Source organism: Onychostoma macrolepis, chromosome 02, assembly GCF_012432095.1.
Source record: "Onychostoma macrolepis isolate SWU-2019 chromosome 02, ASM1243209v1, whole genome shotgun sequence".
Lineage (NCBI taxonomy): Eukaryota > Metazoa > Chordata > Actinopteri > Cypriniformes > Cyprinidae > Onychostoma > Onychostoma macrolepis.
Window position 1 is genome coordinate 35,419,566 of NC_081156.1, and position 12,803 is coordinate 35,432,368.

At 35.1% G+C, this 12,803-nt stretch overlaps 1 protein-coding gene across 2 annotated transcripts in view; it reads left to right on the forward strand.

Moving 5' to 3' along the window:
* The window catches only part of vapal (VAMP (vesicle-associated membrane protein)-associated protein A, like), a 29,668-nt gene that overhangs the window by 12,839 nt on the left and 4,026 nt on the right, over positions 1-12,803 (forward strand). For both annotated transcript variants that reach the window (XM_058761620.1, XM_058761623.1), the window contains exons 2-4: positions 9,044-9,196; positions 11,752-11,855; positions 12,711-12,791. In XM_058761620.1, coding sequence (XP_058617603.1) covers positions 9,044-9,196; positions 11,752-11,855; positions 12,711-12,791 — 338 coding nt within the window. The remainder of the gene's footprint in view (positions 1-9,043; positions 9,197-11,751; positions 11,856-12,710; positions 12,792-12,803) is intronic.

Below are 12,803 nucleotides of genomic sequence, written 5' to 3' on the forward strand. Positions count from 1 at the left end.
TCATTTGATTTTATTCCAAATGAAAGTTTTAGTTCATTTATTTATATACTGTTTCTTATATTTTATGTTTTTATAAACTGTTATTTTAGTATTATTTATATACTAACTGTAGTTTTTTTTTTTATATATATTTTCAATTAGCTTTTAACTTTTAGTGATTTTGTTACTTGCTTTTGTCATTTTTATGAGTTTTTGTTTAAACCTAAATGAAAACGTGAAGTAATTTGTATTTTATTTCAGTTTTAGTTCATTTAATTTATTTCTGGTTAACCGTTTCCCAGTTTTTCATCTAATATTGAGCTGTTTTTTTCAGTGTTTTGTAGTCTGAAATCAGAAAGTTATCTAATCAGGTTCGTGTAGGGTTATGTATGCGTTCGACATGAAGACACGTCGTTGTTTTTCTGCTGATTAGATTTCTCTCTGGATGTTTCCATATAGTGGAAGCTCATATGATTCCCTGCGATGCTCTCAAATGTTATCTAATGTTATCTGCCTTCTCATGTCTTACACAACAATCCTTCTTCTCACTCAGAACTTAATTTCCAAGGTCGAGCATCTGGTGTTTTGTACCTTGTTTACAAAAATACATCCATTCCTGCGCTTGCTCCTGCAGGACTCCTCTAATCCACTAATATGCGACATGCGTGGTCATAAGATCCAGGCTTTGAGGCATAATTGCACATCATCTCCTTTCATCTGATCCAAAGGCCATCGGAAAAGCTGGAGCGGGATTTGATTGTGAGATTCTGCTGCTGCTTGTTGAACCAAACTGTCCTGTTTGCTGCCGTTTTAATGAGCACTTGCATATAAATGCTGAACTGTAGATGAATTTTAGGGCTGACTCTGTAACTTCACCTTTTATCTCTATATTGATTGATTAACCACAATTCATACGTTTCGATAAAAAAAACTATTGAGAAAAAAAATAAAGACTTCAGATGTAAAAAGTAGGGGTCGACCGATTATCGGCGCCGATATTAAGCATTTTTATGATTATCGGTATCGGTCATTTTCAAAACCGATGTGCCGATAAAATTATTTAATTTTGAAACGCGCTCTTTGGCTCTGATGCAGCCTGTCAGAACTCACCACTCTGTGGCCTCGAGCAGTCTCCGCCCACCGCGCATCTGATATGTTGGGACTCACGAGTCAGACCAATCAATGTGGAAGACTAAGGCACTCTCACACTGAAAGCGCTTGCTACAGTTTCAGTGATCACTAGGGTCGTAACGGTACACGTATCGTGTATCGAACGGTTCACGGGCAAGTTCCAAATGGAAGTGATCATCCCTATCCCCTTGGAGTGGGGACTTTGGAGTGAGCAGGGCACATGCAAGCCATTATTTAGTCGTTTGGAATGCACTTGATCTGATTTCCTCATTATCTTCAGCTGGGATGTTCCTGTGACAACGCAGCACGTTGTCCGTCGGCAGATCACTTCCATTTGGAACTTGCCCGTGAACCGTTCGATACACGATACACATACCGTTACACACCTAGTGATCACGCATCAGTTGTCTCTCAAAGGCAGCAGCAGACGTTGCTCAAGTTGCAATAAATCACAATCCACTTCACTGAAGTTGCAAAACACCTCAATATTATCTATTTATGTTTTCCGCGATGGGGAAAACGCAGACGGAATATAAAGGGAATTTACTGTATAACGCGGAGTCACGGAGTCCGTCAAAGTTTGGATGAATTAATCAAAAGTAGGTCAGTACACTTAAATCGACTCGCGCTATGGACTAGTATCTGTAAATATTAAGCTGCAAAAAGACTTATTTAAATATGAGTTCTGCGTGTCTCTGTATATGTGAATGGCACAGACGCGCGGTTTTGATTATATGTTACACACACACACACACACACACACACACACACACACACACAAGTGCGCGATGCTCACGGTGTTTTCAGCATCTGCCGTCTCACTAAATGAGGACATAAATACATGAACAACATCCCCAGAACTGCTCTGAGAGTTGCTTCATGAGCATTTGACCGTTTCATTTGAGTAAAACGATCGTCATATCACATACAGAATATACAGAAACTTAAGAGGTCCTCATGGCAACCCGTCAAAATAAAAAGTTCGGTTTATCTACTACTACTACAACAACTTCTGGCCGATGCCGATACCGATTATTACGGATCAAGTGGACCGATAACCGATATTTTTAACCGATATATTATGTTTGATGTAAAAATTAAAATTAATGTCAAAATTAAGAATAACAAGGGCTCTGACAAAAACTGCCTTCCCTGGTGCTGATTGCACTTCTTACTCCTGTCATCCTCCATGCATCCATCAACAATAAGGGTAATATAAAGAGAGTTAAAAGTGGGGCCCACTGCATGCTTCATGATTAAGCCTATGAATACTGTACTACAGCTAAACAGCTTGGGGAAATGTAAGTATTTGGCTTCAATAATTTACATGTTAGAAATGTATGTGTAATAGCATAACCTCTCATAATTATAATTATAATATAATAAGTGTAAATAATTTAATTGTCTTCATAGATCCATTGTAGAAATTGTGAAGAAGACTGCAACTATTTTAATTAAACTATAACACTAATAGCCTGTTATAGGCACACTTGGTTCAATAGCCTATTGAAATGTCACAATTTATGTTGTCCTAATCTTGGCCTATGTGACAGTAATTTCGAGTAGTTTTAATTTACAGTGCAGTGCAAATTAAGCCATAAAACATTAATTTCAGTTATCCTTTAATCAAATGAGTGTAAAACTAAATTTTTTGGCAAACAAATGGGTTTACCATTAAAATTAAAACATGGAACAAATAGCGTATTGTGTGATTATTCTTTTAAACAAAAGTTGTTGTTGTAGTAGTATTAGTAGATAAACCGAACTTTTATTTTGACGGGTTGCCATGAGGACCTCTTAAGTTTCTGTATAGCCTATGTATATGATATGATGATTGTTTTACTCAAATGAAACGGTCAAATGCTCATGAAGTAACTCTCAGAGCAGTTCTGGGGATGTTGTTCATGTATTTATGTCCTCATTTAGTGAGACGGCAGATGCTGAAAACACAGCGAGCGTCGCGCACTTCAGTGTGTGTGTATAATCAAAACCGCGCGTCTGTGCCATTCACATATACAGAGACACGCAGAACATGCAGAATTCATATTTAAATAAGTCTTTTTGCAGCTTAATATTTACAGATACTAGTCCATAGTGCGAGTCGATTTAAGTGTGACCTACTTTTGATTAATTCATCCAAACTTTGACGAACTCCGTGACTCCGCGTTATACAGTAAATTCCCTTTATATGACTTGATTCCGTCTGCGTTTTCCCATCGCGGGAACCATAAATAGATAATTTTGAGGTGTTTTGTAACTTCAGTGTAGTGGATTGTGATTTATTGCAACTTGAGCAACGTCTGCTCTGCTGCTGCCTTTGAGAGACAACTGATGAGTGATGATCACTGAAACTGTAGCAAGCGCTTTCAGTGTGAGAGTACCTTAGTCTTCCACATTGATTGGTCTGACTCGTGACTCCCAACAAATCATATGCGCGGTGGGCGGAGACTGCTCGAGGCCACAGAGTGGTGAGTTCTAACAGGCTGCATCAGAGCCAAATAGCGCGTTTCAAAATTAAATTAGTTTCATCGGCACATCGGTTTTGAAAATGACCGATACCGATAATCATAGAAATGCTTGATATCGGCGCCGATAATCGGTCGACCCCTAATGTATATGTATGTGTGTGTGTATATGTGTATATATATATATATATATATATATATATATATATATATATATATATATATATATATATATATATATATATATATATATATATATATATATATATATATATATATATATATATATAACATTTATTAGTGTTGTCACGATACTGGAATTTCTAACTTCGATACGATACCTTGAAAAATATCGATATTCGATACTATTTTCGATACCACAGAGAAAAAAACTGCCACAATATTAAGGGGGTAAATTATTATTATTTTTTTATTTAAAGATGAATATAACAAGTCATGACAATGAGGTATATTTTACATGAACAAAATGTCTTGGTAGTGCACTTGTTCAAAAGCCTCTCAGATTGCCATACATTCAAAAACCAATAAAGTGCAAGTAAAAAAAAAAAAGTGCAATCTTTTGTATTTCCAAGTAAAATCAAATCCAATCACAATATCAGCAAAAGATACTTAAACTTCAAGCAAAAACAAAATCAGTGCAATCTTATGCATCAAGTAACAAATTAGTAAACAAAATAATTAAATGGAATCCGTTACTGCAATCATATGCAGATTTTCTCTACAGAGTGAGATTGACACCCATTTTGCAACTTTCAGATTTTGAGCTAGGAACCCCAGCTTGTCAATGTGCTCCTCTGTAAGTCGTGCCCTTCTTGCACTGCAAATGAGCCCTGATGTACTAAATACACGCTCTGAAGCTGAACTTGAAGCAGAGATGCACAGTTAACAGTCTCTTCAGATCTGATTTAGTTTTTTTTTTTTTTTTGTTGGTTGCTGATGATGTTTGCTGACTTTATTTGCTAAACTTTTTTTTATTTTTTCCTTTTTAGACCACACTTTTAAAATGAACTATCTAACTAATCTTAGAACTTAAGTTAATGGTAATAGATATTTTTTATATCTAATAATAATTTTTTGAATAAAGTTAAATAAGCACAAGTTAATTTACATTCGACCACAGTTAAAGTATTTACTTGTCTAAGATTCCTCAGTCGGATTATATTAACTTTAAGAGTTACGGTGAAAAAACGAGACAACACTCATATCAGCAACGATACTAGGCCATCTTGGTTAATGTTTCAGTAATGTTAAAATGAGAACAGTTACCAACCTCTCGAAATTCTTCATATAGATCCAGGTGTCTGTCTTTCAGGTGCTTTGCTAAATTAGAGGTGTTTTTTTCTTTTATTTATTTTTGTTTTTTTACAAACTGAGGAGGTTGAATAAAACTGTTTTCTTCTTACATATTGCTTTCATGCATCATCCATCAGACTTCAGGTTAATGTCATTTATTCTGCCGTGACACTGCCTCTATTGTATCCTCATACTTTAATGCATTACAAGCACACATGCCAACTTTAACATCATTTTCTGAGCCTCCATTTTTGCTACATTTATAGATCATAAGCTTCTAATATACTTTATGTTTTGCACCGAAGAAATCCGTGACGCAGACGGCTCTTTCAGGTGACGGTATAGAACCACTCAAGGCCCACAGTTTGCTATTATTGCTCGTTTTCTTGATTGGTGTAAGTATGAAGGTTGCACTTGGGTCATGTGTTGAGTTTCACGGTGGAATTTGGGAGTGTATGGTGTGATGGAGGTTTGAAGACGGTCGGTGTCCTTTACTGACATCTCTCACTGAATCACCATCAGAAATAGTGTTGTTTGAAATGCAAGTAAATCGTGATTTTCATGCTAATTTAGCCATTACGTGATTCAATAAAGGCAAATTAAAATACAGCGGAGTCTTTGTGCTTGTTTGTTTCAGAGAGTCTTTGGACCTGTTTGAATCTGCTCTTCTCTGCCTTTGTTTGAAGTGTTGGCATCTCATCTCTTCTCGCTTATTGTCTTTCTGTGACACATAAGTTATAATGGGAAAGCATGCGTTATGGGTTTAAAGGCAACCACAGTCTTTCACAACCTATTTCACAATCCTGCACTGTGCCATATTTGATAATTGTACAAACTAAAATTTGTTTTAGTGTCACAGCTTCCAGTACACAAAGAAAACAACACACAGATAATAAAAAGTAAGATGTGAATAAAATGCGCACACATCCATAAACTCAGACACACACACACACACACACATATGTGTATATATACACACACACACACACACAGTGCCCTCCAAAAGTATTGGAACAGTAAAGACAAAATTGCTCTGTTGGCTGTGGAGTCAAGACATTTACAAATATGATGAAAAGATGAATATGAGACAAAACTACAGAATGCCACATTTTATTATTAGCCGTTTCAACACATACATGTTTGACCAGCTAAGAAGTTCAGCACTTGTAGAGTTTCATCCCTCGATCTGATGTGAGCATAAGTATTGGAACCGTTGCCTCGCAGGTCTTTCTAAGTGATCAGCTGTGTCCCTTTGCATTAATTCTTCAGATATTAAAAGCAGGGAACGTGTCGTATCAGTTATATCCATTACTTCTGCATTCTGAATCTTGCATTCGATGATGACACACACAAACCAGGATGAAGACGAGGGAGCTGACTTTGAGAGAAAAGCAAGCAATTTGGATGCTAAAAGAAAAGAGGAAGTCCGTTATAGCTCTAGCAAAAATAAAGGGCATGAAGAAATCAAGAGTTTGGAAACCACCAGCAACGCCAGCAATCAACAACGACCTGATCAGCTGAGAAAACAACAGTAGCTGATGACAGACAAATCATAAAAGCTGTGAAAATGAACCCTAAAAGACATGTCCGTAAAATCACCAACAACTTCCAGAAAGCTGGGGTGATGCTCTGACAATATACTGTCCTCAGGAGACTTTGACACAGAATTACAGATGCTACACAGCAAGATACAAACCTCTGACCAGCTCCAAAAATAGAAAGGCAAGATTAGAGTTTGCAAAAAAGCACAAAGCTGAGCCAGAAGAGTTTTGGAACTGTGTTTATGGACCGATGAGACAAAGATGAACCTTTATCTAAGTGATGGAAAAGCAAAAATGTGGAGAAAAAAGGGAACTGCAATGATCCCAAGCATACGGCCTCGTCTGTGAAGCATGGTGGAGGTGGTGTCATGGCTGTCTCTGGAACAGATCTCTCAACTTTACTGGTGACTTAATGTATGATGACAGTAGCAGAATGAATTTGAAGGGCACAAAACCATCTTGCCTACCAATATTCAAGAAAATGCCACCAGATTCATTGGGAAGTGCTTCATATTGCATCAGGACAATGACTTGGATTGTCTTAGATTGCCAAGTCAATCTCCAGATGAATTTCAGCAGCTGAAGAGAGTAAAGGCAGAAACTCCCCAAAACAAGCAATAATTGGAATCGGCTGCATTAAAGGCTGGGAAAAGTATTTGAAAGCATGAGACCAAGAGTCTGGTGATGTCTATGGGTCACAGACTCACTGCTGGGATTGTGCACAAGAGATCTGCAACTAAATAATAGCTTTTAATCTTTTATATCTGCCTTATGTTCAACTGTCCCAATACTTATGCTCACATCAACCAGTGGGATGAACTCTACAAGTGCTGTTCTTTTTATTTGGTTAAACATATATGTGTTGAAACGTCTAATAATAAAATGTGACATTCTGTAGTTTTGTGTCATATTCATCTTTTAATCATATTTGCAAATGTCTTGACTCCACAGCCAACAGAACAATTTTGTCTTCACTGTTCCAATATATATATATATATATATATATATATATATATATATATATATATATATATATATATATATATATATATATATATTTATATTTATATTTATATTTATATATATATATATATATATATATATATATATATATATATATATATATATTTATTTATTTATGAATGAGGCATTTATATAAATAAACCACAATAAAATAAAAAAATGTAAATCATAAATAAATCACAATAAAATTAATAATATAAATTGTATGTACAGGTGTGCTTATAGACAAAATAGAATAGAAATAGAATAAAAAATAAGAATAAAATATATATAGATTTTACTTTATTAGATAACTACAGACCTATTTCAATGCTGTGTATTTTGTCGAACAGTTGACACAGTATTTACACACTCATAAACTTCTGTCTATCAACCAATCAGGATTTCGTATAAAACACAGCACCATTACGGCTGTCTTAAAAGTTTTAAATGATCTTGTGGGGTCCCTAGATGAAAAACACCACTGTGCATATCTTCTTATTTATTTAACAAAAGCATTTGACACAGTGGACCATGACATTTTTTTAGATAGACCAACACTTCTAAGCCTATCAGATAATGTAGTCTCGTGGTTTAATGCTTATTTAAAGGGAAGAACTCAATGTGTGCAAGTGGAAGATATCAGATCAGACTTAATGGAAGTGGTTACGGGAGTCCCCCAAGGATCTGCATTGGGCCCATTTTTATATATATATATATATATATATATATAATTCTTTTTATTTTTTACTGTCTAGACGTCAATATTGAAAATGCAAGGTTCCACTTGATGACACACTACGTTTTAATTCACATATTAATTATTTGAGACAAAAGTTAAGCAGCAGCTAGGATTTAATTTTAGAAATAAGTCTTGCTTTTCATTTAACGCAAGGAAGAAGCTTGTGTCTGGAACTTTTTTACCAATTCTTGGCTACGGGGATGTATTGTATCAGCATGCTCCTTCTTATCTTCTCGCCTCCCTGGAAGCTGTGTATCATGGTGCCTTAAGATTTATTACGAATTGTAAATTCTGTACACATCACGGTACATTATATAATAGAGTTGCCTGGTCTTCTCTTGCTGTTTGAAGGAAAATGCATTGGTACTTATTGATTTATAAAGCAATTCTGAGTCTTTTGCCACCCTGTCTCTGTTGTTTGATTCAACAAAAAGTAGTTGGTAACTCTTCATTGCGTTCCCAGTTTTATTATAATCTCCATGTACCCTTAGCTCGAACTAATCTAGGTACAACTGCTTTTGGATACGCTGCACCTTCAGACTGGAACTCTCAAATGAAACTGTGACTAAATCAGTTCGTGTCTTTTAGTAATTTTAAAACATTTGCAGGCAATGGAAAATGATTTGCAAATGCTTCTAATGCTGTATTTCTTTTTATATTTCATTCTTGTGATGTGTTGTTGTTTGTCATATGTGTATTTGTATAACTGGGCCGCCTAACTTGGCCAGGACACTCCTGTAAAAGAGATTTTTAATCTCAATGAAGTTCTCTCCTGGTTAAATGCATTGTAAATGCATTATTTCTATATATATATTTCTTATTGTTTCATCTCCTGAACTCCTGATGTGATGTTCTCCTCTTCTTCTCAGGTCCTTTCACAGATGTCGTCACTGCGAACCTGAAGCTAAAGAATCCGTCAGATAGGAAAGTATGCTTCAAAGTGAAGACCACAGCGCCGCGCAGATACTGCGTACGGCCAAACAGCGGCATCATCGACCCCGGGGCCACGCTCATCATCTCAGGTCAGTGAGCACTGAAAGTTCAGCAACCCAAAATATTTGCCTGGAAATGAATTTTGTATTTTTTGACAAAAAAATTGCCAAAAACAATTAAATTTAATTAGCACTGATGCCATGCTAGAGCTGGGTTGACAATATCGATCTTTATTTTGATGATCCAAGTTTCAGTTGACATGTTACATGAAACGATCTCAGCTTTCAAATTCTGTCAATTTTAATTAAAAATTCAAACAATAAATGCCGTTTTGTGGCTCTTTAATGTGACGTGTTAGATGGCTGCAGTGAAGCGATCTTCCTCTTTACTACTAATTACAGCAGCAAATAAACATAAATGAACATATGAAGGTGTTGAAAGAAACTCACTAAAATTAATCAGTGTTTCATTTGCAGAAATTTGTCAATAAAACAGCTTGTAAACAATGTCACATAACATAATTTTCTACGTCAAAGACATTCGATGACCATAAACACGATAGTCAGGGAAAAAAAATAGCTCTAGAGAGGAGCATTTTGATAAATATATGCACTGTATATAGTCATTATATTCTTACTTATAGTTTTGTCTATCTAGGGCTGGACAATAATTCAATATCAATATATATCGCGATATCATTTTTTAAAATAACGGTGATATGATTTTTAAACACATTTTTGATATTTCGATATACATTACCAGTGTTTCCCATACATTGATTTATTTGTGGTGTTTGACTTCGTTGAATAAACATGAGCACTGCACGTTTCAAAATCAAAACGCGGCGCGGGTGTTTGTAATATAAATGCATCTCTGAAGGGAACACACTGTCTTCAGAAAAGTTTCAATGGCATTTTCATTTTATCTGATAAAGTAGCGTTCTTGAGCGGAGCTGCTGTTGTTTACAGCCGTTACCAGGGAAACCGCTCTCAAAGCGCCTCCTGCTGGCAGAGAATCAGATTGCATTTTCAATAAACCCGTCTCCAGCAACATGTTTTTGTTTTCTGCAGCAACTCGGAGCACTTTTCATACTCTTTATACTGGCTGAAGCACATTTGTTTAAATCTATAAGAAGAATTAGCCTACACTACCAGTCAAAAGTTTTTGAACAGTAAGATTTTTAATGTTTTTTTAAGGAATTCTTTTCTGCTCACCAAGCCTGCATTTATTTGATCCAAAGTATAGCAAAAACAGTAAAAAAAATTTAAAATATTTTTACTATTTAAAATAACTGCTTTCAATTTAAATAAATTTTAAAATATAATTTATTCCTTTGATCAAAACTGAATTTTTAGTATCAGTACTCCAGTCTTCACTGTCACATGATCCGTCAGAAATAATTCTAATATGCTGATTTGTTGATTATCAATATTTAAAACAGTTGAGTAATTTTTATTATTTTTTTCAGGATTCTTTGATGAATAGAAAGATCTGAAGATCAGCATTTATCTGAAATAAAAAAAGCTTTTGTAACATCATACACTATTCCATTCAAAAGCTTGGAGTCAGTATTTTTTTAATTTTTTTTTGGTAAGAAATAATAGAAATTAATACTTTTATTTAGCAAGGATGCTTTAAATTGATCAAAAGTGATGATAAAGGCATTTCTGATGTTACAAAAGATTTCTATTTCAGATAAATGCTGTTCTTCAGAAAATGCTGTTCATAGACTTGGCAAATTCATTTTTCATGAGTTGTTCTTGGCAATTTTATGAGGCTTTTTTAATAGTGTTCATATTGATATCGGCATTATATCGTATACTCCGAAATATATTGAGATAAATTTTGGCCATATCGTCCAGCCCTAAAATGTATGTTTGAATGAATCAGTAATGAAAACATTATTACAGCCACCTTTAAATGTTTATATTTCAACAATAAATTGTAGTAGAAACATAATTATATCATTAACAAATTGATAAAATTTGCCTTGTGTAATTTAAATCTATAGGCCTATATGCAACACTTATTTGAGGGTTGATTACTAAATAAGTAATTAAGTGATTATTAAATAAACGTAATTTTCGGTTTCAGTTTTTAGCTGAATGAAAACTGTAATTTCAGACTTTTTTTTGCATCACTAGTTTATAGATTTAAGTTTAAAGCTTCACAACACACCATAATAGCATCATAACAGCAGTTAATATGACTAAATTCATATAGTCCAAGCCTTCTGAAGTCATATGATGATTTGTGTGAAGAACAAACCCAAATTTAAGCTGTTATTCACTAAAAAGTGATCCGTTGACTGCTGTTTCCAGTAAGTGAATGAATCATACAGGTTTTGACCAGTTATTGAACAGCTCAGTCTCAGACATTGGTGCTTCTCATAAACTCATGAATACGGCAGTAAATATTGCTTTAAATTTGTCTGTTTCTCACACAAAGCCTCATGTGAAGTCTACTTTTGTGATGTTTTTACTGTTGTCCTATATGGAATATTTACTATTGTTTCTTGTGCAAAATAATATAGGCTACTGATTAGTTTAAATTATGTGCAGATAAGTCGTATTATACATGTTTATAGAAATGCTTGTACTCTCATGATTAGTGTAATGTGTTAATATTTGTCTTTATGTTACAGTTATGCTGCAGCCGTTTGATTACGACCCCAATGAGAAAAGTAAACACAAGTTCATGGTACAGACCATCTTCGCCCCCCCAGGAGCTACAGACACAGAAGCCATGGTAAACCTCGTGTGTGTGTGTGTGTGTGTGTGTGTGTGTGTGTGTGTGTGTGTGTGTGTGGAGCTGCTGTTCAGTGCTGTAACTGCATGTTCATACCAGCAGATGGCAGCAAATACCCTGTTTAGCTCAGCTGTTTAACCCTTTAAGGCCTGACATATGAAATAATGTAACTGTTTAATGAACCTTCAGACAAAATACATAAAGTTTGCATATGTGTTTTGTATCATATTTGGTTTTTATGGCTCAGAGAGAGAATATGAAGCTCGATTTTATTCAGAGACTCAAATATGAATTTGGTGCAGATGCTGATATTTCTATGATGGGATGCTTGTGATGTAAATCAATGAGATCTTTAACAGTAGATACATAAAATGATGTAAATATCAGCGGTCGCTCTATATCTCCAGTAATATGATGAGACTGAAAAGATCAAAAGATCCTGATGATCAGATTTGAGACGCACTGATTTTATTAAAAAAATGATTGATGGAGAATCAAGTAAAGCTGAGCTGCTTCAGTCCAGTAAGTGTTCATCTGGAGACATGACTGCAGTTATTCTGACCTTTACTTGAGAAAAACCAGTCAAGATTTGACAGCAGAAAGGCGTTTGTACAATTACACTAAAAGAGCTTTTACTGGATAATAAACTCTAAACTATCGATTTAGTGTGAAACAGCAAAGTTTGATCATTCAGAGGCCTTGGAAATCCATGTATCACATAGGAGACAGCAGGCTTTATAGGGTTAATCCTTGAATTCCTGTGTTGTGTGTGTATATATATATATATATATATATATATAAGGGCAGCTGGTAGTGGTTGTGGCTGATGAATTGCCTATTTTTCATGTGTTTCAGTGGAAAGACGTGAAACCCGATGATCTCATGGATTCCAAACTCAGATGCGTCTTTGAGCTGCCGTCTGAAAACGATAAAGTGGTGAGTGTGACT